The sequence below is a fragment of the Leishmania major genome, chromosome 14 (assembly GCF_000002725.2).
Source record: "Leishmania major strain Friedlin complete genome, chromosome 14".
NCBI classification, from domain to species: Eukaryota; Euglenozoa; class Kinetoplastea; order Trypanosomatida; family Trypanosomatidae; genus Leishmania; species Leishmania major.
Window position 1 is genome coordinate 343,378 of NC_007255.2, and position 22,803 is coordinate 366,180.

General features: G+C 61.2%; 3 protein-coding genes, 2 non-coding genes and 1 pseudogene across 7 annotated transcripts; all 6 read right to left on the reverse strand.

Moving 5' to 3' along the window:
• Positions 1–278: 278 nt before the first annotated feature.
• On the reverse strand, positions 279–2,874 carry LMJF_14_0870 (annotated as a pseudogene). The gene is given in 2 exon segments: positions 279–893; positions 895–2,874. Coding segments are annotated over 2 exon segments (2,595 nt in total).
• Positions 2,875–4,138: 1,264 nt separating this feature from the next.
• LMJF_14_0880 (conserved hypothetical protein) lies at positions 4,139–7,402 on the reverse strand (the record flags this gene model as incomplete). The annotated part of the gene is made up of 1 exon (XM_001687635.1): positions 4,139–7,402. One exon carries the CDS (start codon positions 7,400–7,402, stop codon positions 4,139–4,141), a length of 3,264 nt encoding a protein of 1,087 aa, XP_001687687.1.
• Positions 7,403–8,490: 1,088 nt separating this feature from the next.
• LMJF_14_0890 (conserved hypothetical protein) lies at positions 8,491–10,476 on the reverse strand (the record flags this gene model as incomplete). Its single annotated transcript, XM_001687636.1, has 1 exon — positions 8,491–10,476. One exon carries the CDS (start codon positions 10,474–10,476, stop codon positions 8,491–8,493), a length of 1,986 nt encoding a protein of 661 aa, XP_001687688.1.
• Positions 10,477–13,822: 3,346 nt separating this feature from the next.
• Positions 13,823–16,387, reverse strand: LMJF_14_0900 (protein phosphatase 2C-like protein; the record flags this gene model as incomplete). The annotated part of the gene is made up of 1 exon (XM_001687637.1): positions 13,823–16,387. The coding sequence occupies one exon, from the start codon at positions 16,385–16,387 to the stop codon at positions 13,823–13,825; it is 2,565 nt and encodes an 854-aa protein (XP_001687689.1).
• A 5,088-nt stretch (positions 16,388–21,475) lies between these two features.
• LM14Cs1C2.1 lies at positions 21,476–21,584 on the reverse strand. 2 transcript variants are annotated; one of them, XR_002460098.1, is made up of 1 exon: positions 21,476–21,584. It is a non-coding gene (small nucleolar RNA). The 2 variants fall into 2 exon arrangements; XR_002460099.1 differs by having other exon boundaries at positions 21,478–21,584.
• A 189-nt stretch (positions 21,585–21,773) lies between these two features.
• LM14Cs1C1.1 lies at positions 21,774–21,885 on the reverse strand. The gene has a single exon (XR_002460100.1). It is a non-coding gene; the product is annotated as a C/D snoRNA (small nucleolar RNA).
• Between the last annotated feature and the right edge of the window lie 918 nt (positions 21,886–22,803).

The window sequence follows — 22,803 nt, forward strand, 5'->3', positions numbered from 1 at the left end:
TGGGCACTCAGGCACGCACACGTGCGCATCGCTTCTCATCAATCTTACACCGCGACTGGATCCTCTCTTCTCGTTGCTCCTGCGCCTACGTATACGTCGTCCCTAGGAGAGACCATCACAGAGGCGAAAAGATCCGCTGCCGCCACCCCACCATCACAGCTGCAAGCAACGGCACAGCCACAGTGGCGGAGAAGGAGGGGCGTTCGAACAGCGGCATTCGCATTAGCATCGCCATGCGCCGTCCTTCCGTGGCTTGTCATGCTGTCGTCGGTGGAGCGCTACCGCATCGGCTTCAGGTTTAGCGTCTCCCGCAAGGATGGCGGAAGTTCCGCCATTAGGATGGCGTGATCCTCCCGCGCAGCCGCCTGCAACATGTCATCCGAAACCGTAGTTCTCTTCGCTCCCCATTCGTCGTCCGAAAGTGTGGTCGCGGGTGGTGGGCTTTGGATGATCTGAACGCGTGCCAGGTTCTTCTTCGCCGACTCCGCATCTACGTAAACAACAACGAAATACTGCGGGTATTGCTCCACCAGGTTGATCAAGTGGCGATGCTGCAGGCGTATCGTCTCGCGTGCGCCATACGGAAGGCGGCCAAAGAGATCCATCGAGGTGCGCGACCGCCCCGGCGGTAGTTCAGCCGCCAGCATGTGCAACAACTCATCGACAGTGTAGCTGCTGCGCAGTCGTCCGTCCGGCAGCGGCAGGCCCGGCCGCATCACGCGAATGTTGTTCCGCTCACGAAACTCGAACAGCTGCACCTTTGTCAGCGCGTTGCGGAACAGCTGGATCGGATCTGTGGGGAGGAAGTCGGTGATCGCCGGTGGCAGCGCCTGTAGGCGGCTGCGCAGTCCGATGTGCCGTGTGGGCGGCAGATACCCCCAGAATGGCGTCCAATTACACCTCGGGGTCCGTGTATGGCGAGTTGGGGTTAGCGACCAAAGCCATACGACGACGTATCTTCTGGCTCAAGCGCTTCTGCCTCGAGGTGATTTGCTGCCGTTCCTCGGATGAGAGACCACTGCGATGCTGCATCATCGCATGCCCCTCGCACATGACAGCGAGGTCCGCTGAGGCCAACCAGTGAGGGAGCCCATTCGCGTCAAGTGCGTCGATGCCCTTGCCGAACAACATTGCCGCGGGCACTGCGTCGTCCTCCTCGACGGTGGATATCGGTGGCACTTCGATTGCAAACCCAAAGCCGCGGCGCGTCGGCACCATCGGCGGGGGTGGCGGGTACAGCGTGCTCGCTATATCCGACGCCGAGGGCGCGGCGATAGCCTCGTGCGACACCTCTTGTGTGTGCTCCTGCGTAGCAGCGCCTGCAAGCGTCGGTGCGGACGAGCGTGACATCGCCGCCTGTAGTGTGCCGGCTTTGATGCCGGCGGAGCGGCGGTTGGTACTTGGCACGACAGACAGCCGAAACACGCTCTCGTGTTGATACAAAAACCGTCGCAGCGTTCCGACGTAGGCGATGATGCTTCGTTTAGCACCATCGCTGATTCGACACGAGAGGCCGGCCTCCATCTCCGACGCGTACACGAACCCGCGGGTCTGCAGAAGGCGCTGCACCTCCGCCAACTCACGCGGCAGCGGTGTGGTTTCCACGCGCAGCGAGCGCACCGGCGGAAAGCTGAGGCAGACGGCGCCGTCTTTCTGCGCCGTGAACTGCATTCGGTGCTGCTGCTGGGCAAAGTACAATAAGGTGGAGCGCTGACACAACGGCAGCAGCGCCGCTTTCACCGCCGGCGGGGCGTGCTCGATGACAGCGTGCAGGGGAATCCATTGAAACGGCCGAGGGAAGCGCGGCAGAAACGAGTAGAACAAGTACGGACCCGGCTCGTGGGCGGCGATGTACTGATGCACCGCTTCGCCACTGCGTGTCCCCAGCGCGGAGGCCCCAGGCGCTGTTGGCTCCCCATCGTCGTTGTCGTTGAAGTCACCACCGTTGTTGCCGCCATTCGCTGATGCTTGTGCGTCCTCATCAACGCCAACACACGCAGTGCGCTCCCCTTGAGTGAAGCCTTCGCCGTCCTTTCCGCCATAAAACCGCACGTACGCCTCGTTCGCCAGCTCCACCATCTCCAGCGCCATCGTCTCGCCAAATACGCGGCGCACGTGCTCGAGCGTGTACCCGGGCGGCAGCTGCTTCAGCAACGCCACCACTGGCACGAAGTACGTTGGCAATATGGCCGCCAGCGCTGATGGACTGAACGATGTGGCAGCTCCGTGACGACGGGTTGCCGCCACCGGCAACGCCGCTGGCGGCGCAGGCTCGAACGCATCGCCAAAGTAAGGCAGGTAGGTGTCTGGGCCGCAGAGACACGCCCCTGTGGAGGGCGCGAAGAAGGCTTTCTTGATCTCCAACCAACGCCCCCCAAGCTCCGCGAACCTCTCCGGAACCTTTGGGAGTGCCGAGGCGCTGTTCGCCAGTTGGCGAGTCACCATCGGCGGGCAGCACATATCTGGGTAGCGGAAGCCAGCCCCGTCGCCTGCGGCACTCCCAGCATCGCTGGGACTCCGTGCGGCGCCACAGCTCACCTTCGCGAGGTTGCTCTCGAGCTGCCCGCGGTTTTCAGGTGTCAGAGGTGCGTGCAGCGCCGCAAACGCGCGCCCGGCTTCTTCGGCCGACGACGCAACGGTGGCGTACAGGCGATCGAAAGACATGTAGCCGCCGTGTGCTCGCACGCTGCCGCGGCCGTTGACGGAGGACAGCAGCTCATCCGCCAAATTCTCTCCGGCGATACCGAGAAGAGGCTCCGACAGCGTCCCTGCAGTCTCCTGCACATAATTGCGACGCCGCTGCGTATTCCAAAGGACGCTTCTCTTGATGGCGCTGAAAAAGCCGTCGCACTGACGCGAGAGGGCCGCGCACATGCGAGCTGGCTGGCCCTCTTTTCCTTCGCAGAGCTCTCCGGCGCTGCCACGACTGTTGGCGTCGTCTCGCTCGCGGAGTTGATGGCATTCCACGGCGACTCGAAGAGCACTGGAGTCGTGGCGTCGTCGATTGTGAAGAGCAAGTAAAGCGAGCTTACTGGGATGCACACTGGTGCCCTCGGGATGCATTCCACCAAGCGTTCTAGCAGCTCGTTATTTCTTGCGTGAACTGCTAGCCGGATCGAGGGTGGCGAACACGCGGGCGATGGCACGGGAGGTTCGCGAGGAGGATGGGATCGGTACTGTCGTTCCGGTGGAAGATGTGGGGTGCGGTGCACAGCAGAGGTGCTGAGCAGACACTGTGGCGTCGAAAACAGCGGCGAAGAGCATCGCAGATGTGCTGCTGGACGCCACCGAGTGGCGTCAAGGCGTCGGGTTGGTTGTCGTGCTAGTAGCGGCGGCGTGCGCATGATGAGATGCTGCACATTTTCGGTCGACCACCGCGCGCGTGTTATCCGAACGCGACTCAAGGATAGACGGGGGCGGGTCAAAGCAGCAAATGGGCAGCACTTCGATGGACGACAACTGCGCGCACGTGCCCACGCCAGCGTGCGTGCTGGCGTAAAGGTGATGGGGGAGGGGGAGAGGGAGGGTTACGGTAAAGACGGCCTTCCGCTTCGCGCATAGAGAAGCGGGAGAGAGCGGAGCTACGCGCGCAGAGAGAAATCGGCCCCAGCAGCGACATTGCATGGTCTCTCTTGAATGCAGTTGGACATGGAGAGGCGCACCACGCCGCGTTCGTGACAGTGCGCATGTGTATGCGCGCGCTGCTGTGCTTGGACACCGTGATGCACATCTCTCTCATCACCACCACCACCGACATCCACCGCCAATCTGCTCTCCATTTTGTTTTTCGTATTGGTATTGTCGACCCGAGCACGCGTACTTTCAGCTCCCCTCCCCCGCGTGAGGGGCGCACGAGGGCTTGCGCGTTGATCTGTGGACACGTACGTGTATGCGCAAAGTCTGTCGCACAAGTGAGAGGCAACGGTGTGTGTGGGGGGGGGCAAGGAAAGAGAGAAAGGGACCACGCGTGCGACTTGGACAGCAACATACAGGCACAGCACTTCATCCTCTCCCCCTCTCGGCCTCTCCCACACTAGCGCTTCCTCCTGCCAACAGACGTGCTTCGCGGCACCGGGGGAGAGGAGGGGGTGGGGTGGCGAACACTTCCGGCGACCCGCTGGTGCGGGCGCGCACCTCCTTAGAGTACGCGCGGCACCGCCTGCGCCTCCTCCTCGCACTCTTCGCTGACCTTCTTCAGTCCTTCCAGAACGTGCTCTAGCCGCGTTGCGAAGCGTTGCAGCAGTTTGTTCTGCGTGTAAGCGACACGAATAGCGTCGACGAGCGACTGAGCAATCGGGTTCACCTCCATCAACGCTGATGTGTCCTCGTAGAGGTACCGCTCCAGCTCCTGCTCTACCTCACGGTGCAGCCGCGGCACAGCAGATGGCAGGGAGAGAAGGACAGCCTCATCGGTGTGGCTAACGACGCGGTTGCAGACGCCCGCCGTGTTCACCTTTCGCAGCTGCTGATACTCCTCCTCTGTTAGAATGGGTGCAAGCAGAGCTGAATTCAGGGACTGTGCCGCCACCGTGTCGCCGGTCACGGGTGCCTGCTCTTGCTGTGGCGCGGATGATGACGATGGAAAGGCGAACGTCGGCCGAATCTCTGCACTGGTATTCCCGCGTACCTGTGCATCGACGGTGCACACCTCTTCCTCTTCAATGGGGTTGGTGAGGGTGTGCGGCAGTGCGGGGGGTGCGGGGAGCAGCCAGCCCGCCTGCACCACGCCGCGCAGCCGAGCACAGCGGAAGGGTAGCACGTCCGTGATGTAAGCCTGCAGTGCTGCGTATGTGGCATCCACTGGAAGCTGTGATGCTTGACTATGAGCCGTCCCAGCGCCAACGGAACGGCGCGGCCGCGATGACGACAGTTTTGGAGGAGAGGGCTGCGTGGAATGTGGCTGTCGCTGCTCTTCTGTGAATCCCATCTTCACGCCCCTATCACCCTCCTCACCTGCGACGTTGCCCTCGAGGCCTTGCTCGTCGTCGCTGAACGCGCTACCGGTTTCGGACGCCGCGGATGCTTCGCTGTTGGCAACCTCGTCGTCGCCGTCATTGAGCTGTGCTAGGGCGTCTGCTGCAACACCCTCTGGGGCGCTCTTGGCCACCGCTACGCGGCCTTTGCGCTTGCCGGTCGTAGCGACTCGCTCTGCGGTCGCACTATGTGGGCGCTTCTGCGATCCCGCCACTGCCGCAGCGGACCGGGACGGGCGCCGCGAAGGCGAGGCCGCATCAGCAGCTGATGGTGGCGCGGCGGAGCTCATCGACCCGAGCACTTCCGCCCCCGCTTTGCGCACCGCGACCTCGGTTGCCCGCCACGCGGCCGGGTCCACCCTCGGCAGCGGCTGCAGCTGCACCGTGAAGGTGCTCCGAGGAGGGCGACCCAGCCGGCGTGAAGAGGGAGAGCTTGTACCAAGGTGTGCGTCCGCCTCCGTGAGGCTAGCGCGGTCAGTCGAGTCCCCTGCCGCCACCCCCTCCCACACCGGTGCCTCAGGCATGTCGGCTTCATCACCGCGGTTGTAAAAAGCAAACACAGCGCGCTGCAGTGCAACCGCGGCACCCGCTACCAGGGCGAGGTAGCGGTTGGCCGCCTGCTGATACGGCACGTTTGCCTGCTGCTCTTGCCGTAGCAGTCGTGCGAGGCAGGCGCGCCGGTGCACCTCAGCGTCGTGCGCGAACCAGGCGTTCGGCGTCGCCAGTGCTGTCAGCCGTTCCTGGGCAGTGGCTGTGGACCCTGCTGGTGGTGGTGAAGGGGGGGCATCCAGTGTAAGTGACCCCGAATCACCACATGCGTTAGCGAGAATAGTGGCGGAAGAGCCGTGCGACGATGGCTGGATCGGCGGTGGCGACAGCTGTGATAGCAGCAGCGACACCGAGTCCCCGCCGTCCCGGTCTTTCGCAGTGCTCAGCGCCTGCTGCGATAATGCAGGAGCCGCACCGGCGTCATATGCGGGTGCCGCGGTTGCAGTGCGCTGGAGAAGGGCGTAGCGGTCAAAGGAGGCCACAAAAGGATGCGCGTGATGTGAGGCCGCCGTCGTCGAAGCACCTCCAGCGACAGCGCTGCTGCCCTCATTGACCGTGGCCTCTGTCCCTTTCCTTCCACCCCCGCGAGTGGCGCGCGTCGTAGGCGACAGTGCAGGGGACGACTCGCTCAGCAGGTGTGGCTGTTGTGACTGCACAGCGTCTAGCAGCTGCTGTCGCCGCTGCTGCAGAACGCCGGCGGTGACGCGGTGGTACTCTGCACACACCTCCTCCACGGACGGCACCCACCGCTCGCCTTTGCCTCCACCTTCCTCATTACCACCCTCTGGCCACCGCCAACGATCCACAGTCACGACGGGATTGCCGAATCGTGCCCACAGCTGTACCAGGTAGCAGGACGAAGCGTACGTGAAGCGTGTCGATGGCGGCGGTGGTAGAACGATCGCATCGTACTCGCTCTCTGTGAAGGTGAAGAACGCCAGCGACGACGGCGAAGCCGACGTCAGCGTGCCTGATGCCGCAAATAGTGAGGAGCAGCCACAACCGTGGACGGCGCTCTCCTCGCGCCTGTCTTCGACTTCCGTGCGTACAAGGACGTTAGAGGAGGCAGCGGACGCAAAGGCTGGGAAGGACGCAGTGGAGCGCGTGCTGTCGAAGCACATGCGCAACCCACTGGCGTACAAGCAATCTGTGTCAGATCGCTCCAGGCCAGTCGGCAACGGTGCGGCCTGCACACGAGCAGGTTGCATGACCGGCTCCGTACATACGGCATGGGCCAGAGCGTTGACCTGCGCCACGTGGTCTGCGCGCACCCAACGCTGCCCGACGCTCCAGTTCGCAGGTGAGTACGGCGGCGAGGTTGACGGCACCGCGCTTCGATGCGTTACCTCTATGAGTCGCCAGGAGCGACGGATGTGCGGCGCCGAGACGGCTCCGCTGTCACCGACGCTGCTGCGACATGTACCCACCGCACCTCCACGCGTCGCAGATGACGACGATGACGCGCCCCAGCAGAGCACGGCGTCCTTCAGAGCCGTGGCGACCGCCGACGTCGACAACGCAGCATTCATGGGAGTCGGCGGTGCCAAGGCCGTGGCCGGCAGCGCTCCTTGTCCGAACATGTCCGGCAGGCGCGAGAGGGCCACACCACCGACCCTGTAGTCGGTGGCCGATACACCCTCGGACGATGAATACAGTGGCGGCAAGGCAACGTCGTCGCGTAGCGCAAAACGGCGCTGGTCCTCGAGGAGCGACTGCACCTGCGTCCTGCTTGCGCGGCGCCGGCCCGGGAGAGAGTCGGCAGCAGCATCCGCGGCGGCAGCCTTGGGCCGACCCCCTCGGAGACGCTCAGACAACTGTGCGTCCCCTTCAAGCTCCGTCGATAAGAGCGAGGCAGCCACATCGTTGCTGCCGCGCTCCATGACTCGGACCCACTCGCACCGGGGACTGGCGCTGCTACTGGTGGACTCAAGAAGAAAGAGCGAGAGGGTGAGGGCGAAGTGTGCGGGGCGGTCAGCGCTTTACCAGTAGCTTCGCGGGGATTTGCATGTATGTGTGTGTGTGTGTTTGTGTTGGGGGAGAGGAGGGGAGGGCAGAGGGATATCCGCAGAGAAAGAAGTGGAGGTTGCGCACGGGGAAGAGAAAGAGAGACAGAGGCGAGAACAGGAGGTGCCCGCGACGTCGAGACCAATTCGCTTTTGTGGCTACAACACGCGTGTGCGCGCCGGTGGCCCCCTTCCTCCTCCCCCGACCACCACCGGCGCACACGTCGCACTCCCTTTGGGACGCTGCGCATCACACCAGAGCACCTTTTGAGCAATAGAGGGCCACGCACAGATTTGCGCTCCGTGACACGCACACGCCGATGCGCGGCTGCATTGGCAAAGCCTCGCCTGCCGATCCTGCCGCCTCCCCCTTCTCCTTCCGCAGCTTCTGCTGTCGTCATGGGTGATCTTCTCAAAGGCCAGTTCACTGAATGTGCACGGGCTGGCCGGCAGCTGAGCCTACGCGCGCGCGGTTCTCGGTGTCCTGCCCGCCAGTCTTGCTGAAAAGCATACTCGACGCTCTTCTTCAACCTTTTCGCTTTCCCCCTTCTTTAAATGCGGTCTCAGCCCCATCCCCCCCCCCCTACCACCAGCACCACCACCACCACCAGCACCACCACCACCACCAGCACCACACATGCTGGTGCCCTCTCCGGTGCAATCTCAAGGCCACGCACACGCACAGGCATGCACACACAGCTCGTTTTCTGCCCCCCCCCCCCCCTTCCCTCCATCTTGACACGCAACGACGTCCTTGCGACACATACGTACAACGCAGAACAGCGCCAGAGCGGCACTACACAACCCCAAATGAGGCGAGAGAGGCGCATATAATCACAGAGCCGCGAGGGGGAGGGGGTACAGACACACACGCACACCCTGCAGAGGCACTCACAGTACTTGAAGGGCCAAACAGCCCATGACGGCGCTGCTGTTGCGGCGCTCGGATATCAACGGCACGCGCGTCACTCCTCTCTCGCGCGCTTCGCCATGCGCACAGTACTGCGATGCACCAGCTGCGCCTGTACCAACGCAGGCGTACTCTCCTCGGTGCGAAGCCGATTGGGCAAAAGACGCCGCACAGGACGACGACCGAGGCGCATCGCCTCCGTCACGGCGCCAGTGCTGCTCGGTGAGTCAGCCTTGTCAGACTCTGGGCTGGCATCGAATACGACAGCGGCTGCATGCAAGAGCGGGCCGATGTCCGCGTCATTGCCGTCGGCAAACAGATCCGAATCAGCGCAGTCCGCGAAGGTAATCCGCTGCGCGCTGTAGTACGCCTTGAACCGCTCCACGAACACGTCCTCGGCGCTCTTTGCAGTGTCAGCACCGTCGCCGGCAGCGCCGCCGCCGGCCACCGCGCTGGCGACCGTGGTACTCTCGTCGTTCTTTCTCGTGCTGCTGGAGTCGCCTGCCTGCGCCTTGACGTAGTCCTCTGCCTTGCTCGCCCGCTCCTTGTCATCAGTGATCCACAGGCCGCACGACTCCAGGAGATTACCCTTGCGCTCCAGACGCCGCTCGTTGGCGATGCCGCGACGGCGATTGCGCGTGTTCGTCTCGCTGTTGCGCTTCGTTATGTCGGCGAGTCGGTTCAGGTAGGCGCTGCGGGAATCCTCGCTGATGTATTGATAGAAGGACTCCTCGGCTTCACGGAGCTGTGACAGATGCTGGGACAGCGCCGTCAAGGATCCGGGGTGCAGGCTCGCCTGCGCCTGCATCTCGGGCGGTGGTGTTTGCGACACGGACAGCTGAGAGTAGGACGCTGACGCACCGTCGCCGAGGATCAATATCGAAGACGGGTCTTCGGCGGGGGCATGCTGATTCAAGGCGAGTGAGGCGGATGCGTGCTGCTGCTGCTGAGCACGCAACACGCTTCGTGGCAGAAATGGTGATAGCGGTGTATCTGTCGCAGATGTTGCCCCGGATGGTGATGATGGCGCGACTGCAGAGAGGGTCGAGCGTTGCGTGTGTGTCGCAGCAAAGACGTCACCGCTTTCCGCGGCCATGCTGGATGCCGGCTCCTCCGCCAGATCCAACTCGGCAGCCTGTGACGCGTTCAGACCCCGTGTCGCGGCACCAGCAGACGAGGACGTCCCGAGCGCATGCCGTGGCTGCTGTTGCTGCTTGCGCCCTTCAACATGGTGGTGCTGCATGTAGGTGACTGTGCGCACAGGTGCCGTCGCCACACCCATGGAGCAGTACCGCTGCCGCAGCACCTTCGACTCTTCGATCTCATCCTCAGTCCACTGATGCTGTGCCAGGTGCTGCGTCTTGTATTGACGAAGTAGCTCCACTTGTCGAGGGGTCGGCACAAACGCGCGCGGATTGAGCGCCGCCGCCGGCGGCGGCGCCTGATTGACGCTCTCCACACCCTCCAGATGCGGCAGACGGTCTTGCGCGACCAGCTGGGCTGCCGACGCCACTTCCCCGGAGTCCAGCAAAACCGGCGGCGCCACGGGTGCCTCGCCGAGCACTCCGTCCGCGTACACCTCTGTCGGTCGCTGGTTCGCGCTAGCCGCGCAGAAGGCTAAAACCTCGTCTTCCCTTGGAACCGTGTTCGACAGCTGCGGCAGAGTCACTATCTCCTCCTTCACTGTTTCGTTAGGCGCCGCGGACGAGGACGACCGTGGCTGCACCGGCTCCACAGCGAAGCAGATCCAGAATATCTTTCCGCGCCACTCAATCGTCGGGGAGGTCACAACGGGAGCTGTGTCCGGCTTGTGCGCTGTCATTACGTCCTCGAGCAGCAGTACGCGACGCAAGCGTGACCACGAGTACTGCTCCGGCGCATGACGGTGATGATATCGCACAAAGAAGTTGAGGAACGGCTGATCGCCGATGCGCTTGCCGGCTTCGTTGATTTCAGCGGGGAAGAACGCCTGATCCGCGTACTTGTGCACCGACTTGGCGTTGAGAGTGATGGCCTGCACCTCTTCCTTGGTGAGCAACATCCTGAAGCACGCCGAGCAAACCCCAGAGGAGGACGAAGGGGCAGCGGTAGCGAAGATAGCCTACTGACAGTTTGTGACGGGCTTGCCTAGAGCGCGGCGGTCGCGGGCCGTGATCACGTTTCTCGGTGGTGGTGGCGGCGTGTGTGTATGTGTTGGGAGGTGACGTGTGATAAAAACTTAGTGGCTGTGAAAGGTGTGCCCGCTGCGGGGAACGGGTAAGAGCCAGGGTACAGAGGAAGGGGGAAGGGTCACCTCTGGTGCGGGTATCGAGGGTTGGGCGCGTGCACGCTTATCTTCTTGTGATGGTTGCGCTCAATATGGGTAGTCAGGCGCGCGAGAAGAAGAGAACGCGTTGGAGACGCGCAAGCGGGGGAGGAGAAGAGTTTGAATGTGGGTGCGACAGCAGTGTTGATGATACCTCTTCATCTCTCTCTCGTTGCTGCTTGCTTCGCTCCCAAAACGTGTCCATTCTGCTTCCGCGAACAGGCCATCGAATAGACGCAAGCACCACCACAGCGCACCTCACCTCCGCAGCACCACGGCTCCATCATCGCCCTCTAGGACGCGACGTCTGCAATGGAATCGTGCCGTGCCTCTTGCGGGCCCTTACTGTCTCCCCTTGCTCCGTCTTCGCATACGTGCTAAACAATTAGCGCCGCACACAACTGGATAGGTAGCACGCATTCATCTAAGGGAGCCGCGGCCTCGCTCCGCTGTTGCTGTGGCGGGCACAGCTTTTGCACATCGATGCCACAACCAGGGCGTAGTGCCGCTTGCAGCTCGCTTCGTGGAAGGAGTATAGTCGGGCGCCTGTCACCACGGGCGCCATCGGACCGTATCCCTCCTCAGAGTGAGCAGTGTGCTTGATCGCGCTGTGGCCACTCGGCGCCGCGGTGACGTCTCCGCGGCTCCGTCATCGCTGTGGACGTCGGGTGGTCATCCTTCGCTCCATTGCGATGTCACGGCACAAGGCGCAGGTCCGGACCGGAATCACGCTCGACATCACGGCAACGAGGCATAAGCAGAAAGTCAAGAGGTGGATGCGTGTGAATATATACAGGGGTGCACAGGAGTCTTCGCGAGCTCGCACAAACGCCATCATCACCGCAAGTTTCCTCGGCACCGCCCCACCCCAGACTTGTCCGCTGACACCAAGAGCCCGCACCGGCACCCGAGGCGCCGGCTGCCGGCTGCTCGGGCTCCTCCAGAACGAATGGGGGTTACCGGGCCCTGAGATGCCACAGTGAGGCTGCCGGCATCGTTGAGGAGAGTCGAAGATGCACGAAGGCGAAGCAGGCGTCAACAAAGGAGCAAGGCGGGCGTGCGGCGTTGGCCACTGTCACACTCATCCTGTTCTCTTCCGGGAGCGTGAGGGGATGAGGGTGGGTGGTGTGGTCGGCAAGGACTAGCCGTGGCTGGCACATCCGCGACATGTGTGTATCTGTGACCCACCGAAGTCCTCCTTCACACCGCATGTGCCGCCGCTGTTCTAACGCACGCCCTCCGCAAAGTTGCGGAGCAGGCGGCGCACAGGGGTGCTGGTTTGCGTGTCGTTCACCTGCATGGCGTCCGCTGTTCCTGCATGGGGCACCTCTACTTTGTTTGTTTTTTTGTGTGGCGGATGTGATTGTCGACGACACTGGCGTGTGGGGTGCATCTTCGTTTTTGTGTTGTCTGTTTCGTATTTTCTTTCGCGATGGTGCACAGCCTTGTCTGTATGTGAGTGAGCCTCCACACACCTCCTCCCCACCTCCTTCGCCGCCCCGGCGAGATGGAGGGAGGTGGGCAGTCAGTGGAAAAGAAAAAGACGCAAGAGGACGCTACGCACACACACGCGCGCGCACACAGACACACACACACACACACACACAACCCAAACAAAAAAAAAGGAAGAGAAAACAAGCTTAGCTCCACGCTTCTATAGATACATATGAGCAAACGCCCCTCCCCCCTGCACACACACACACACACAAGCGGAGAAAGAGAGAGAGAGAAGAGTCATTAGGGAGAAGAGGAGTGGCCATGCGTTGAGTTGAAGATGGCGGCGGGGTGGGAGGGTGGGTGGAAGGAATCAGGGGGGGGCGTGGGTGGTGTGTATGTGTGCAAGGAGAGGAAGCGTGGCAGAGCACTAATCATGCAAACCGAGAGCGCGAAGGAAAGACAAGGTACATGTGGGCGGAAGCAAAATGGAGAGGCAACGCAAGACGGCGAGCAAAGAGCATGACACAAAACCACAGGGAGGGAAGGGACGCGCGGTGGACGCGAGCACAATTACCAAGAAAAGACACGTGAACCAAGACAAGACGCAGCACAAAACAACAACAACGCAACACTGTGGCAAGGCAGAGGGGGAGGAAAAGAGGGGGGGGGGCAGCGAGCGTGGAAACAAAAGCAAAAACAAGGACATCCATGGTGCATCGTCTCATCCGCCGCCGACTCCCTCCCCCGCTCTTCGACTCCATGCATATTTTCTGCATGGCTTGCGAGTGAATGTAGGCCAGCGCTGGCGCGCCCTTGTCGACGCGCTTGCGCACGAGCGCGCATTCACTCGCACGCCGAGAAAGCGAGAAGGAGAGGGAGAGCGAAACTCAACCTGTGACTCGGAGGCGGCAGGGGGGGGGGGGGCGGCGTCGAACTGGGAAGACGACGAAGACGGCCAGGCACACACACACACACACACAGCCTTGACGCTGCGCTTTAGCGGATGAGTGTGGTGTGCGTATGTAGTGCTTCAGTCCGTTGTATGGAAGACTTGACACACCGCCAACGCCTCCGCCCTCCGCCGCCTGTGCGCTCTATCCATGGGCACGCGACCGCCTACCTTGACATGCGCATCTCTACTCACAAAAGTAGGCCGACCTATATATACAGATGGGCGGACCGAAGGCAGAGCGGGACACCAAGGGCAGCGCGAGAAAGAGCATGGGCTGACAGCAAAGAGCGCGTCTTCGGCGTACATGGATCACCCACACGCACGGAGCCGCCACGTCTCCATCTCCAGTCAACCACGACGACACCCCCTTCTCTCCTCCATCCCGCCGTGTGGGCCCTCTGCTCGAGTAAGGAATCCGCAGGATGCTCGACGTCGACGATGGCGCAAAAAAAAAAACGAAAAAGTTTGTCTGCCGTTTTTTTTTGGACACGTGCGCCATACGAGGCAGCCGTTTGTCGGCAGCGCGTGTGTCATAATGAAAGGAACACGACGCGAGGGAGAGTAACGCAGTGGTGACTCGTCGGTGAGCGTTGATCGGAACATGGCGCAGGAGAGCTAGCGCGTGCAAAACAGCGCTTCGGTGGACGCGTGTGGACGGAGGCAGGGTGCGGCACTCGTAGGGCCCGTCTGTCGCTACCGCTGCGCGACGATGCGGCCGTTGCGCACCTTCAGCTGTTTGTTCGTCAGCTCGAAGACCGACTGCACCGATTTCCGCGGATGCGACCTGCCCGTGCCGTGTAACGCGTGCGGCTGACTGGCAGCGCTGCTAGTGGCTTCGCCTGCATTCGCCGAGGACGGCACCCGCCCGCTGAAGCGCGCGACAGTGTCAACGACATCGTGGAAGAAAAGCACCATCACAGAGACGTTATCCATGCTGCCGCGATCGACAGCGAACTCGGCGAGCTTCTGACAGCAGTTGTTGAGCACGCGCTGCACAACGTCAGGGGACGGGCGCGACTTCGTACCGGAGAAAATGTGCGGGTCGCACACATCCGGCGTGTAGCACAGGAAGTCGCGCACAAACTCGGTGGCCTCTTCGTTGCTCAGCACGTCCCACAGCCCATCACAGGCGAGCAGCAAGAAGGCGGAGGCGTCGGTAAGGTGCAGCTGTCGGACATCGGCGATGTTGCTCACCATTAAGTCCCGATTCGAGATGAAGCGGCGATTGTGTGAGGAGGGTGACGGCGCCGCTGGCCCGCTCGAATCGTTTTCGCCTAGGGCGCCAAAAGGGAAGTTGGTCGACAGCTTCTCCTCCCCCGTCGCATTGGGCGACGACGACGGCTGGAACTTGAACTCAAAGTCCCCAAGGGCGCGGCTCACCGCGAGAATGCCGCACACGCGGCCAAACTGCACGAAGCCGCCGCATTTAGCGATGCGGCGGGACTCGTCCGTGTTGCCGGGCTTGTGATCCTCGCTCATCGCGATGGTGGTGTGTCCGTCATAGAGCACCGCCCGGGCGTCGCCGAGGCACGCCACATACAGCATCCGGCCGCACACGGCGGCCGCAATCAGTGTCGACCCGCCGTTCGTCCCGCTCACCATTTCGTCGAACACTTCTTCATCCACGTCGCGGCGTCGTCGTCCGCTGCTGTTGCCCGCCCTCTGCTGGTGATGTCCGTGGCTCTTGGCCTGCAGCGTGTGGAAAATCTCGCGGTCGGTCTGCAGGATAGACTCCACAAGAGCCAGAGCGTTGTTCTCGCCAAGGGCGGCGTGATGCAATACGTAGTGCGGCAGCCACTTGGCCCCGAGGTCGGCCACCCGCCGTCCGCAGTGGCCGTCCAGCACCGCCAGAAGAGAGACGGGCTGGCCACGAACGTGGGTCGCGTTGAGCTCGGCGAAGTGCGCGTCCTCCATGGTTGGTCGCATCCCTTGCACACAGCCGCTGCCCGCGATAAGCGATATAGGGACTGTCGCTGTCTTGCCACTGCTGAGCACCACGTTAAACTTGTAGACAGGAAGTTCGTTCTCGGCACACCTTGCTCCACTGTGGTCGCAGTTGCGCATGCGCGACGACGGCGCGGTCACTGGCACCGCCGGCGGGGGCGGTCGTGCGCCAGCAGTGTTGCCGTCGCTTCTTTCCGCACCCGACCGCAACGAGCAGAGCACCTGCGTGCTACCGAAAAGCTCGTCGGCGTCCACCGCCTCACTTCTAGCCTCATGACGGATGCGCTCCGGCCGCTCGGCCCCAGCGCCGTACGGCGATTTCTTTGCAGTGGCCCCGCACTTGTCATACACAGGTTTACTGATTGTCCCGCCAAGGCCAGTGATGCCGCGCTGCGCGATCGCCGCGGCGACGGCTGCGGCCGCCCCACCCTTCACGTTACGCCGGGTCTCAATTGGAGCGGTACGGCCGTTGCCAGCGCCAGCAGCAGCGGCAGCGGCAGCGGCGGTCTCCGGCGCAGATGGCCCACCGGCAGGGGCAAGCCCCTCATCGTCGCTGCCGCTGCTGAACGGCGACGAGCGCAGCATTCGAGTATCGGGGTTGCCGGCCGCCTGGGTCGCCATAGCGTTGCTTCGGTGCACGCTGCCTCGGTTTTGGTGACGGCCGAGCAGACGCACCTGGTCTGCTACCGGTCGCGGTGAATAGCTGGACGGAATAACTGTCGACGATGCCGGCGGTGCGCTTAGTACCTCGCGTTGCTTCTCCCTTTCTCTGTCGTCGGCAAACACGGTGCCGTTGGGTGCCATGGTGCGCAAGCTGTCCAGTGCGTAACCAGTGGCTGCACCGTGGTGGTCGGCCGAGTGCCGTGGCGGCGGACTGCGCAGCCGGTTCAGGTCGCCGCCATGTCGGACCTCTCGAAGCGGACGCAGCTGCGGCAAGATCTCTTTCACGTCTTCGTGTGTGCGTGGCAGTGACGAGGCACGTGGGCGACCCGTGCCAGCTCCGCTGTACGGTGCGCTGTCGCTGCATCTTCGACCGTTGAGGTCAAGGGTGTAGCGCACCTCATCGCGGCCCCTCGCAGCACCCATGACCTCACGGCGGTCCGAAGTGTAGTCATTGACATTGCTTCCACGGTTTCCGTCTCTCTGCTGCTGTCGTGAAGAGTAGGGGAGCGGGTCTGAAACGACAAGGCGAGTATTCTCATTGACGTAGCTATCGCCACCCCTGGCAACCGGCGGCGGTGCTGGGACCAGCTGCGGTGTTGCATGCGACTCGCTGCTACCAAGGTGTTGCTGCTGCTTGCTAGCCGTGGCCATCGTTGTCGCTTGCGCGTTATTCTGGCGTTTCGTACCATTGAAGCCGGCGATGCTGCCTCCTCGTCTAGTGCGGCTGGCCTTTCCACTTGTTGTACCAGCAGCGTAAGAGCCAGCCGCGACACTGGGACGCTGCTTGCCACCCCCGCTGGTGTTCGCGGGTGACAGAAACGTCGCGTTACTCGGTGCATACACAGACGCGTCGTAGCATTGATAGAGCAGGTTGGCGCGGTTCGCTGCAGGAGACAGCGCCGTGGGAGGCTGGTGGCTCCACACGTCCCGCGTGGGACTTCGCGACGGAACACCGCCGCCGCCGCCGACGGCGGTGTTGTTGTTGCCTTTTCGACCTTTCCGAAGCATCTTCGATCGTTGCACGGTTAGAGAAGTTACCCGCGCGTGGACCACAAGCAGAGAGCGAGACGCGCCGCCTCCGGTGAAGGCAAACTACAAACAAAAAAGAAAAGAAGCGGGTGAGCAAAGGTAGCGCAGAAGCTGTGCGCGTGCGACCGCGACTCTGCCTGTATGCTGCAGAGCGAGTGAGCGACGGAGCGACGCGCAAGTAGCCGCCGCCGCCACCGCGGAGCCACTACGGCAACAAGCCAAGGCTTAGAGAAGGGAACGATGCAGACCCTTTCTATCCGCAGCGCCGTACAAAGTTGCACAGAAACGCCCAAACACAGACACAAGCAGCAGCAACAGCAGCAGCAGCACGTCCTGTCGAGGACCCACGCACAACGCGCGACTCGTCCTCACGTTGAAGGGGACCAGGGGAGGGATGGAGACACACAGACACGCACACACACACACACATACACACACAAGGAAGCGCGTGCGTAGCTTTCGCAAGCAAACGGGAAGAGGGGGATCAATGGGAGGGGCGTATATACCTATACATATATATATATATATATATACATATATGTACGTATAGATGGATGTGTGTGTTTGTGTGCGTAGGGAGCAGATAGGGAGGGAGGGAGACGCACGCACACACGCACACAGGAAACGAGAGGAGCCGATGCACAAGAAGACGAGTGGTTGCGGTGCTGCTCACGACCAGCAGGAGCGAAATAAGCCAACAATACCGACAGCACCACCTCACGAGAAATACAACCGCAAAACAACAATGAAAGAGGATGTGTGCGTATTTGGAGGAGAGCAAGGAGGAGCGAAAAATTCTTGATGGTGAGATCGACTCTCGACGGGGGTGGCTCCTTCTTCAAGAGGGAGTCGGACGCGGCGTACGGCGGACGAGGGAGACGGCGGGGCGTGAGAAAAGACGAAACAACAACAAGAAGAGACGAGTCAGCGAGTCGGATGGCTGTGATGGGAGCAGAAAGGAAGGAGGGAGGGAGGGAGATCTGTGCACGTGTGTGTGTGTATGTCGCCTACGGTCGATCTGTCCAAGGAGACGCAGAGGAGAGCGACAGCAGAAACCAAACCAAACAAAGAAAAGCAGGGGAGGAGGCGGAACAACCAGAGGAGGGCAGCACGAACACACGTCACGACGACAACAGTAGCCACAACGGCAGCAGAACCGATGCGACGATGAAGAAAGAAACACACAAAGGAGGGGGATAGGGGGTGGGGGCCGAAGAGAAGCGGTGCCCGTGCTTCTTGCGCCACTTCGAAAAACGTGCACAGAGACTCAGAAAGTGGCGGGGTGGTGGCGGGGTGGTGGCGGTAGTGTTTCTGCAACGCCAACCAGTGCGAGCAACAAAACCCCTCCCACCGTCAGTGGGGATGATCAGGCAGGAATAAAACGGAAGAGAAGGAGGGGAGGAAGTCGCACAGACGCAGAAAAAGTGAACAAAAAAGGGGGAGGCGGGCGAAGGTCAAAGTGAAACACATGCACCCACGCGGACAAGTTCAAGGGTAAAGGCAACCGAAATCAGTCAAAGAGCTTCCGCCAACGAGAACGGCAGGACAGCGACAACAAAACAGACGAAAAAGTGTGTGTGTGTGTGTGTGTGTGGGTGTGTGGGTGGGTGGTGGTGGGGCAAACAGGCAATGAGAGATTGGGAGCGAGATGGAGATGTATCAAGAGAGTGAGTGTGTGTGTGTGTATGTGCGTGCTGAAGCCGCAGTATTGCCGTCTCTCTTTCTGTTGCTGCTGCTGTTGTTGTCCCTTTCGTGCGCGTGCGATCAAGCACCGACAGGAAGAGGTGTCTGTGTATGTGTGTGAGTGTCGCGTAAAAGCACACCAGCTCTCCCGCGATCAGAGAAAGTCCGTGAGTGCTGTGCGAGCCAACGGAAAGACTCGGGTAAAGAAAAGCAACAAGGACGGTGGGTGCGAGCACTGGGTATAAGTGGAGGGGTTTGGAGGAGAGCGAGTGACAGGGAGAAGGGGGCGGGACGAGGACCGCGCCTGTGCTGTCCAACGTCAGCCGTCGCGTTCTCGCTGTTTGGCGCGCGCCTCTGCTCTCGTGTATGCGAGCCGGTTTCTGTACGTGTTTGCGCAACGGTGGCTTCAAGTGGTGAGTGGCCCTCCTCACGCACTCGATGATGGTGCTGCTGCGTTACTTTTCTGATGTATGATGCACCCGACTGCCTCCTTTCGCGACCTGGGGTGCGTGGGCGGGAACACAGATGGGAAGCGAGAGCACGCTCGAGATGGAGGTGTGCACAAGGAACGCGAGGGGGAGAACGATGACGGTGGGTCATTTTTGTTGTTTTTTTGGACCGGTAAGGCATGATGGGCGAAGGAAAAAGGGCGTGGAAGAGTGGCGGGCAAGTAAGGGGGAGCGGTGCACAGGTGACGCGAGCACGCCTTGCGCTTGCCGCGGCATCGACATGAACAATAGAGGAGGGCAAGGGCCAGCGTTCGCGTACCTCCGCAAACATGGACGGTGGCCAAGTAGCCTGTGCAGGGGAGTGTGCACTGGGATTCAGCGATGCTGCATGAACGCCCCTACAAACGAAGGCGTTTTTTTGATTGTCGCTCGCGTGAGCACTGGTCGATTCGCTCTGATGTGTGTGTGTGTGTGTGTGTGTGTATGTGTAGGCTTGAGTTTGGCGAGGTGAGTGATGAATTTTAACGGCAAGGATAAAGTGTTGCAGTGACTTGCGACCGCGGCGTCTGTCGGTGTGCCACATCGCAGCGGTGGCTCGACGCGCCAACGCCCGTGAGGAGGACGATACCCTTTCTCGTCTTTTACCTCCAAGTGCGTTTATCTTCCCCCCTCTCCTGTTCGGCATCGACTGAGAGAAAGCAGCGAAGGCGCGGTGGGCGGTGGGTGCGAGAAGCAGTACGCGCACACGTACACAGAGTCGTAGGCGGGCTTGCGGCACTGCAGATACGGCGCGCGTGTATCTTTCGTGCACAACTCTACTCTCCGGACTTATGCTTCTTCTTGCCAAACTCACGCGACACCTTCGGGTGCACCTCCTGCGGCGGCGGGCGCTGCAGCACCCCGTTGCGCATCATCTCCGCCCGTGCGACCGTCGCGAGGGCGAAGAAGGCCACAACGCCAAAGAAGACGTCCCGCTTGTTCGAAGCGTAGAAGTTGTGCAGCCACGCTTTCCAACTAAGTGGCGGTGGTACGGCAGGCATCTCGTGGTACTAGACGACTGATAGTGGCTGGGGGCATGCACGGATGCACACGCGACAGATGCTCTCTCGCTTCGGCGGGGGTGAGAGACTTACAGAGACGTGACGCCTCGGTCTCACAGATGTACACACACACACACACATACACACACACACATACACACAGTGACAGCAGGGCGTCGGAAGGGCCGTTCCTCTGGTGAGCTGATATGTTTGTTTAGGCGTGTCTGCGTGTGTGCGTGGTTGAGTGCTGGGCGATGAAGTAGAGATCGACCCACGGAGAGGCACAGGAGCGAAGGAAGAAAAGGCATAAGTACAGCAGATGCCAAAGAGAGGGCGAAAAAGCAGGCAGGGAGGAGGTCTGCGCGCGCCGCTGTGCACGGCGACGCCACCATACCTGCTCTCTGCCGCCTTCAGTGGCTGTCCTCATCGCCGTGACGCCGTCAGTCCAGCAAGGGGAAGGAACAGGAGAGAGAGAGAGAAACCATGTTGCTAACCAGCAACAAACCCCATGACGGTCGAAGGTTAGGCCCATGGAAAGGATTGCGGAAGCGCATGGCCGCGACACACCGCTGCGCAGGTGTCGCAGCCTCAAGCCACAGCACGATCCCCCTGGGAGACGTCGTTCTTTACAGACCTTTGTTGGCTGCATTCGAGCTTTGCTGCCCGCACCAACAAGAGACGGAGAGACGCAGACACGGGCACACGCGAGCACAGCCATTGAGCAACATCTAGCCCTCCTAACTACATCGCAGGAACAGTGACGATGTCGCCCTCCGATTCGCCACCCCGCTCGCCCCCAGCTCTTTCCTCCTCTGTATCCTTCCGCACGGCACCCACCCCCTGTCAACATCTTTCCAGAGGAAAGAGGCAAGCGGCGCGGATGGAGCGCAGCGGAGATGGTGTGTAGTCACGTGTGGCGCACGCAGAAGGAGATGCAAGGAGGAGAGGGAGGGAAGGGCGGGAGGGAAGAGGCCAACAGTTCAGCTGCGATGACTCTAGAGAAGGCATCCATCCAACTTTGAGCGAGTGCGTATAGAAGGGTGGAGGAGGATGGGGAGGGGCGCCGAAAGGAGACACGATGAGGTCGTGGGGCGTCACAGGAGACGCTTAGCCTCCCCGCCCCGCCTAATCTCCGCCTGTCTCTCTCTCTCTCTCTCAACAATCATGTCTGACCTTTCACGACACACGTACACACGCACATCGGCATGTGTGCATCTCGCCTTTCCTAATTCATTGAAGCATCACAGGCACGCCGCACAGGTACCCGCAAGGCGTGCAGACGCACAACGACTCAAAGAAACGCTTCCTTGCTGCTTCTACTTCGCTATCCTCCGCTCACTCCCACCCAAACGCGAATGTGTCCCCCACCCCACCACCACTACCAGCACTGCACCGCACCGCGCCCCGATCTGCTGCACCGTCGAAGCCTGTAGTTGAGCCTTCTCTCCTCGTCAGTAAAACCCATACCCCCGCACACACACACACGCACCCCCTCCACAAACTCAACCCCACTTGCACATCACAAGAAGATTGCGTTTGAGTGTGAGTGCATGTGCGTGTGGGTGGGGGTGGGACAGCTATGCTTGTATCATGCCGAGTAAATTATAAGTCAAACTGACGTGCAAATAGTGGTGTGTCGTCATGGAGAAGAAGAAGGACAGCCCACACCTCGACACACATAATATTCTATACAGGGCACTCACATGCCACATGCGAGAGAGGGGAGAGGGTGGATGGGTGGGGTACGTTGTGGCAGCGGAGCGGCTGCCCTGCTATCCCGTGCCACAGTCTACTCCCCTCCTCTTTCCCTGCACAGCCCCACCTGCCGAATCGTCGAGCGTTCAGTCCTTCTCTGCGGATTTCTCGATTGGGGTCTCTTCCTCGATGCGGGGCATCTAAAGGCATTCGTATATTGCAATAATGGTCCAGTGAGGTTGACATCACAACGTTCGCACCGGCGGCGGAGGAAGGCAGGGGGAGGAAGATGGGAGGGGAGCGGACGCGAACAAGGGAGGCAGAACACTCTCAAGCAAGCCAAACCGTCGGCCCTCACTCACCCACACAGACGCGTACACCTCTCATGCACCACAGCGACACGCAGCTGCTTGCAGACAACACCCGCGCAGGCGCGGATCCTTCCACCATCAAGAGCACCACCCCCTCGCCTCATTTTCTCGCATCTAGCCACTTCTAACACATCAACAGCCGCCACCAATCCATCCCCACCCCGCCCCTCCTCCTCCTCCTCCTCTACACACACACACACACACAGTCGCGCAGGGAGAAAGGGCGAGCAAGTACGGCAACTTGCGTCGACAAAGGAAAAGTGGAAAGAGCAACGGCACCACGCTCTGTGAACGAGCGGATACAAAAAAGGGCGCACACGGTATTATTGTGTTGCCACTCGTGCTGGCGGCCTGATCGGGTGCGCGCGCTCGCCTTTCCTCCCTTGCCCGTCTCCACGCAAACGTACGTATTCGCTTGAACCGAGTTCAATCCCGCCGCCCCCCTTCCCATGGTGACGGAAACAGGCAAACACACAGGCGGAAGCAACTGCACCTGCAGGCACGCCCGCAGTCGTCGTTGCTTTACACCTTGTGCACCGTATCGCAGCATCTAGCAGTGGACCTCTGGTACCATATAAAACAACGTGCTCACAAGACGTGTGGTCGGGGCAGGGGGGGGGGCTCCTAGAATCCTGCGGCAGAGCGAGCGTGCAGCAACTACAAGAGAACGAGTGGAGAAACCCCACCACCTTCCCTCCGCTTCCCTCCCCCTCTCCTTGCTACGCACGCACCACCAAAATGGACGCATGCACAGCTGCGAGAATCTCTCCGAGCGATGTAACGCTGCAGCCGCCTACTTT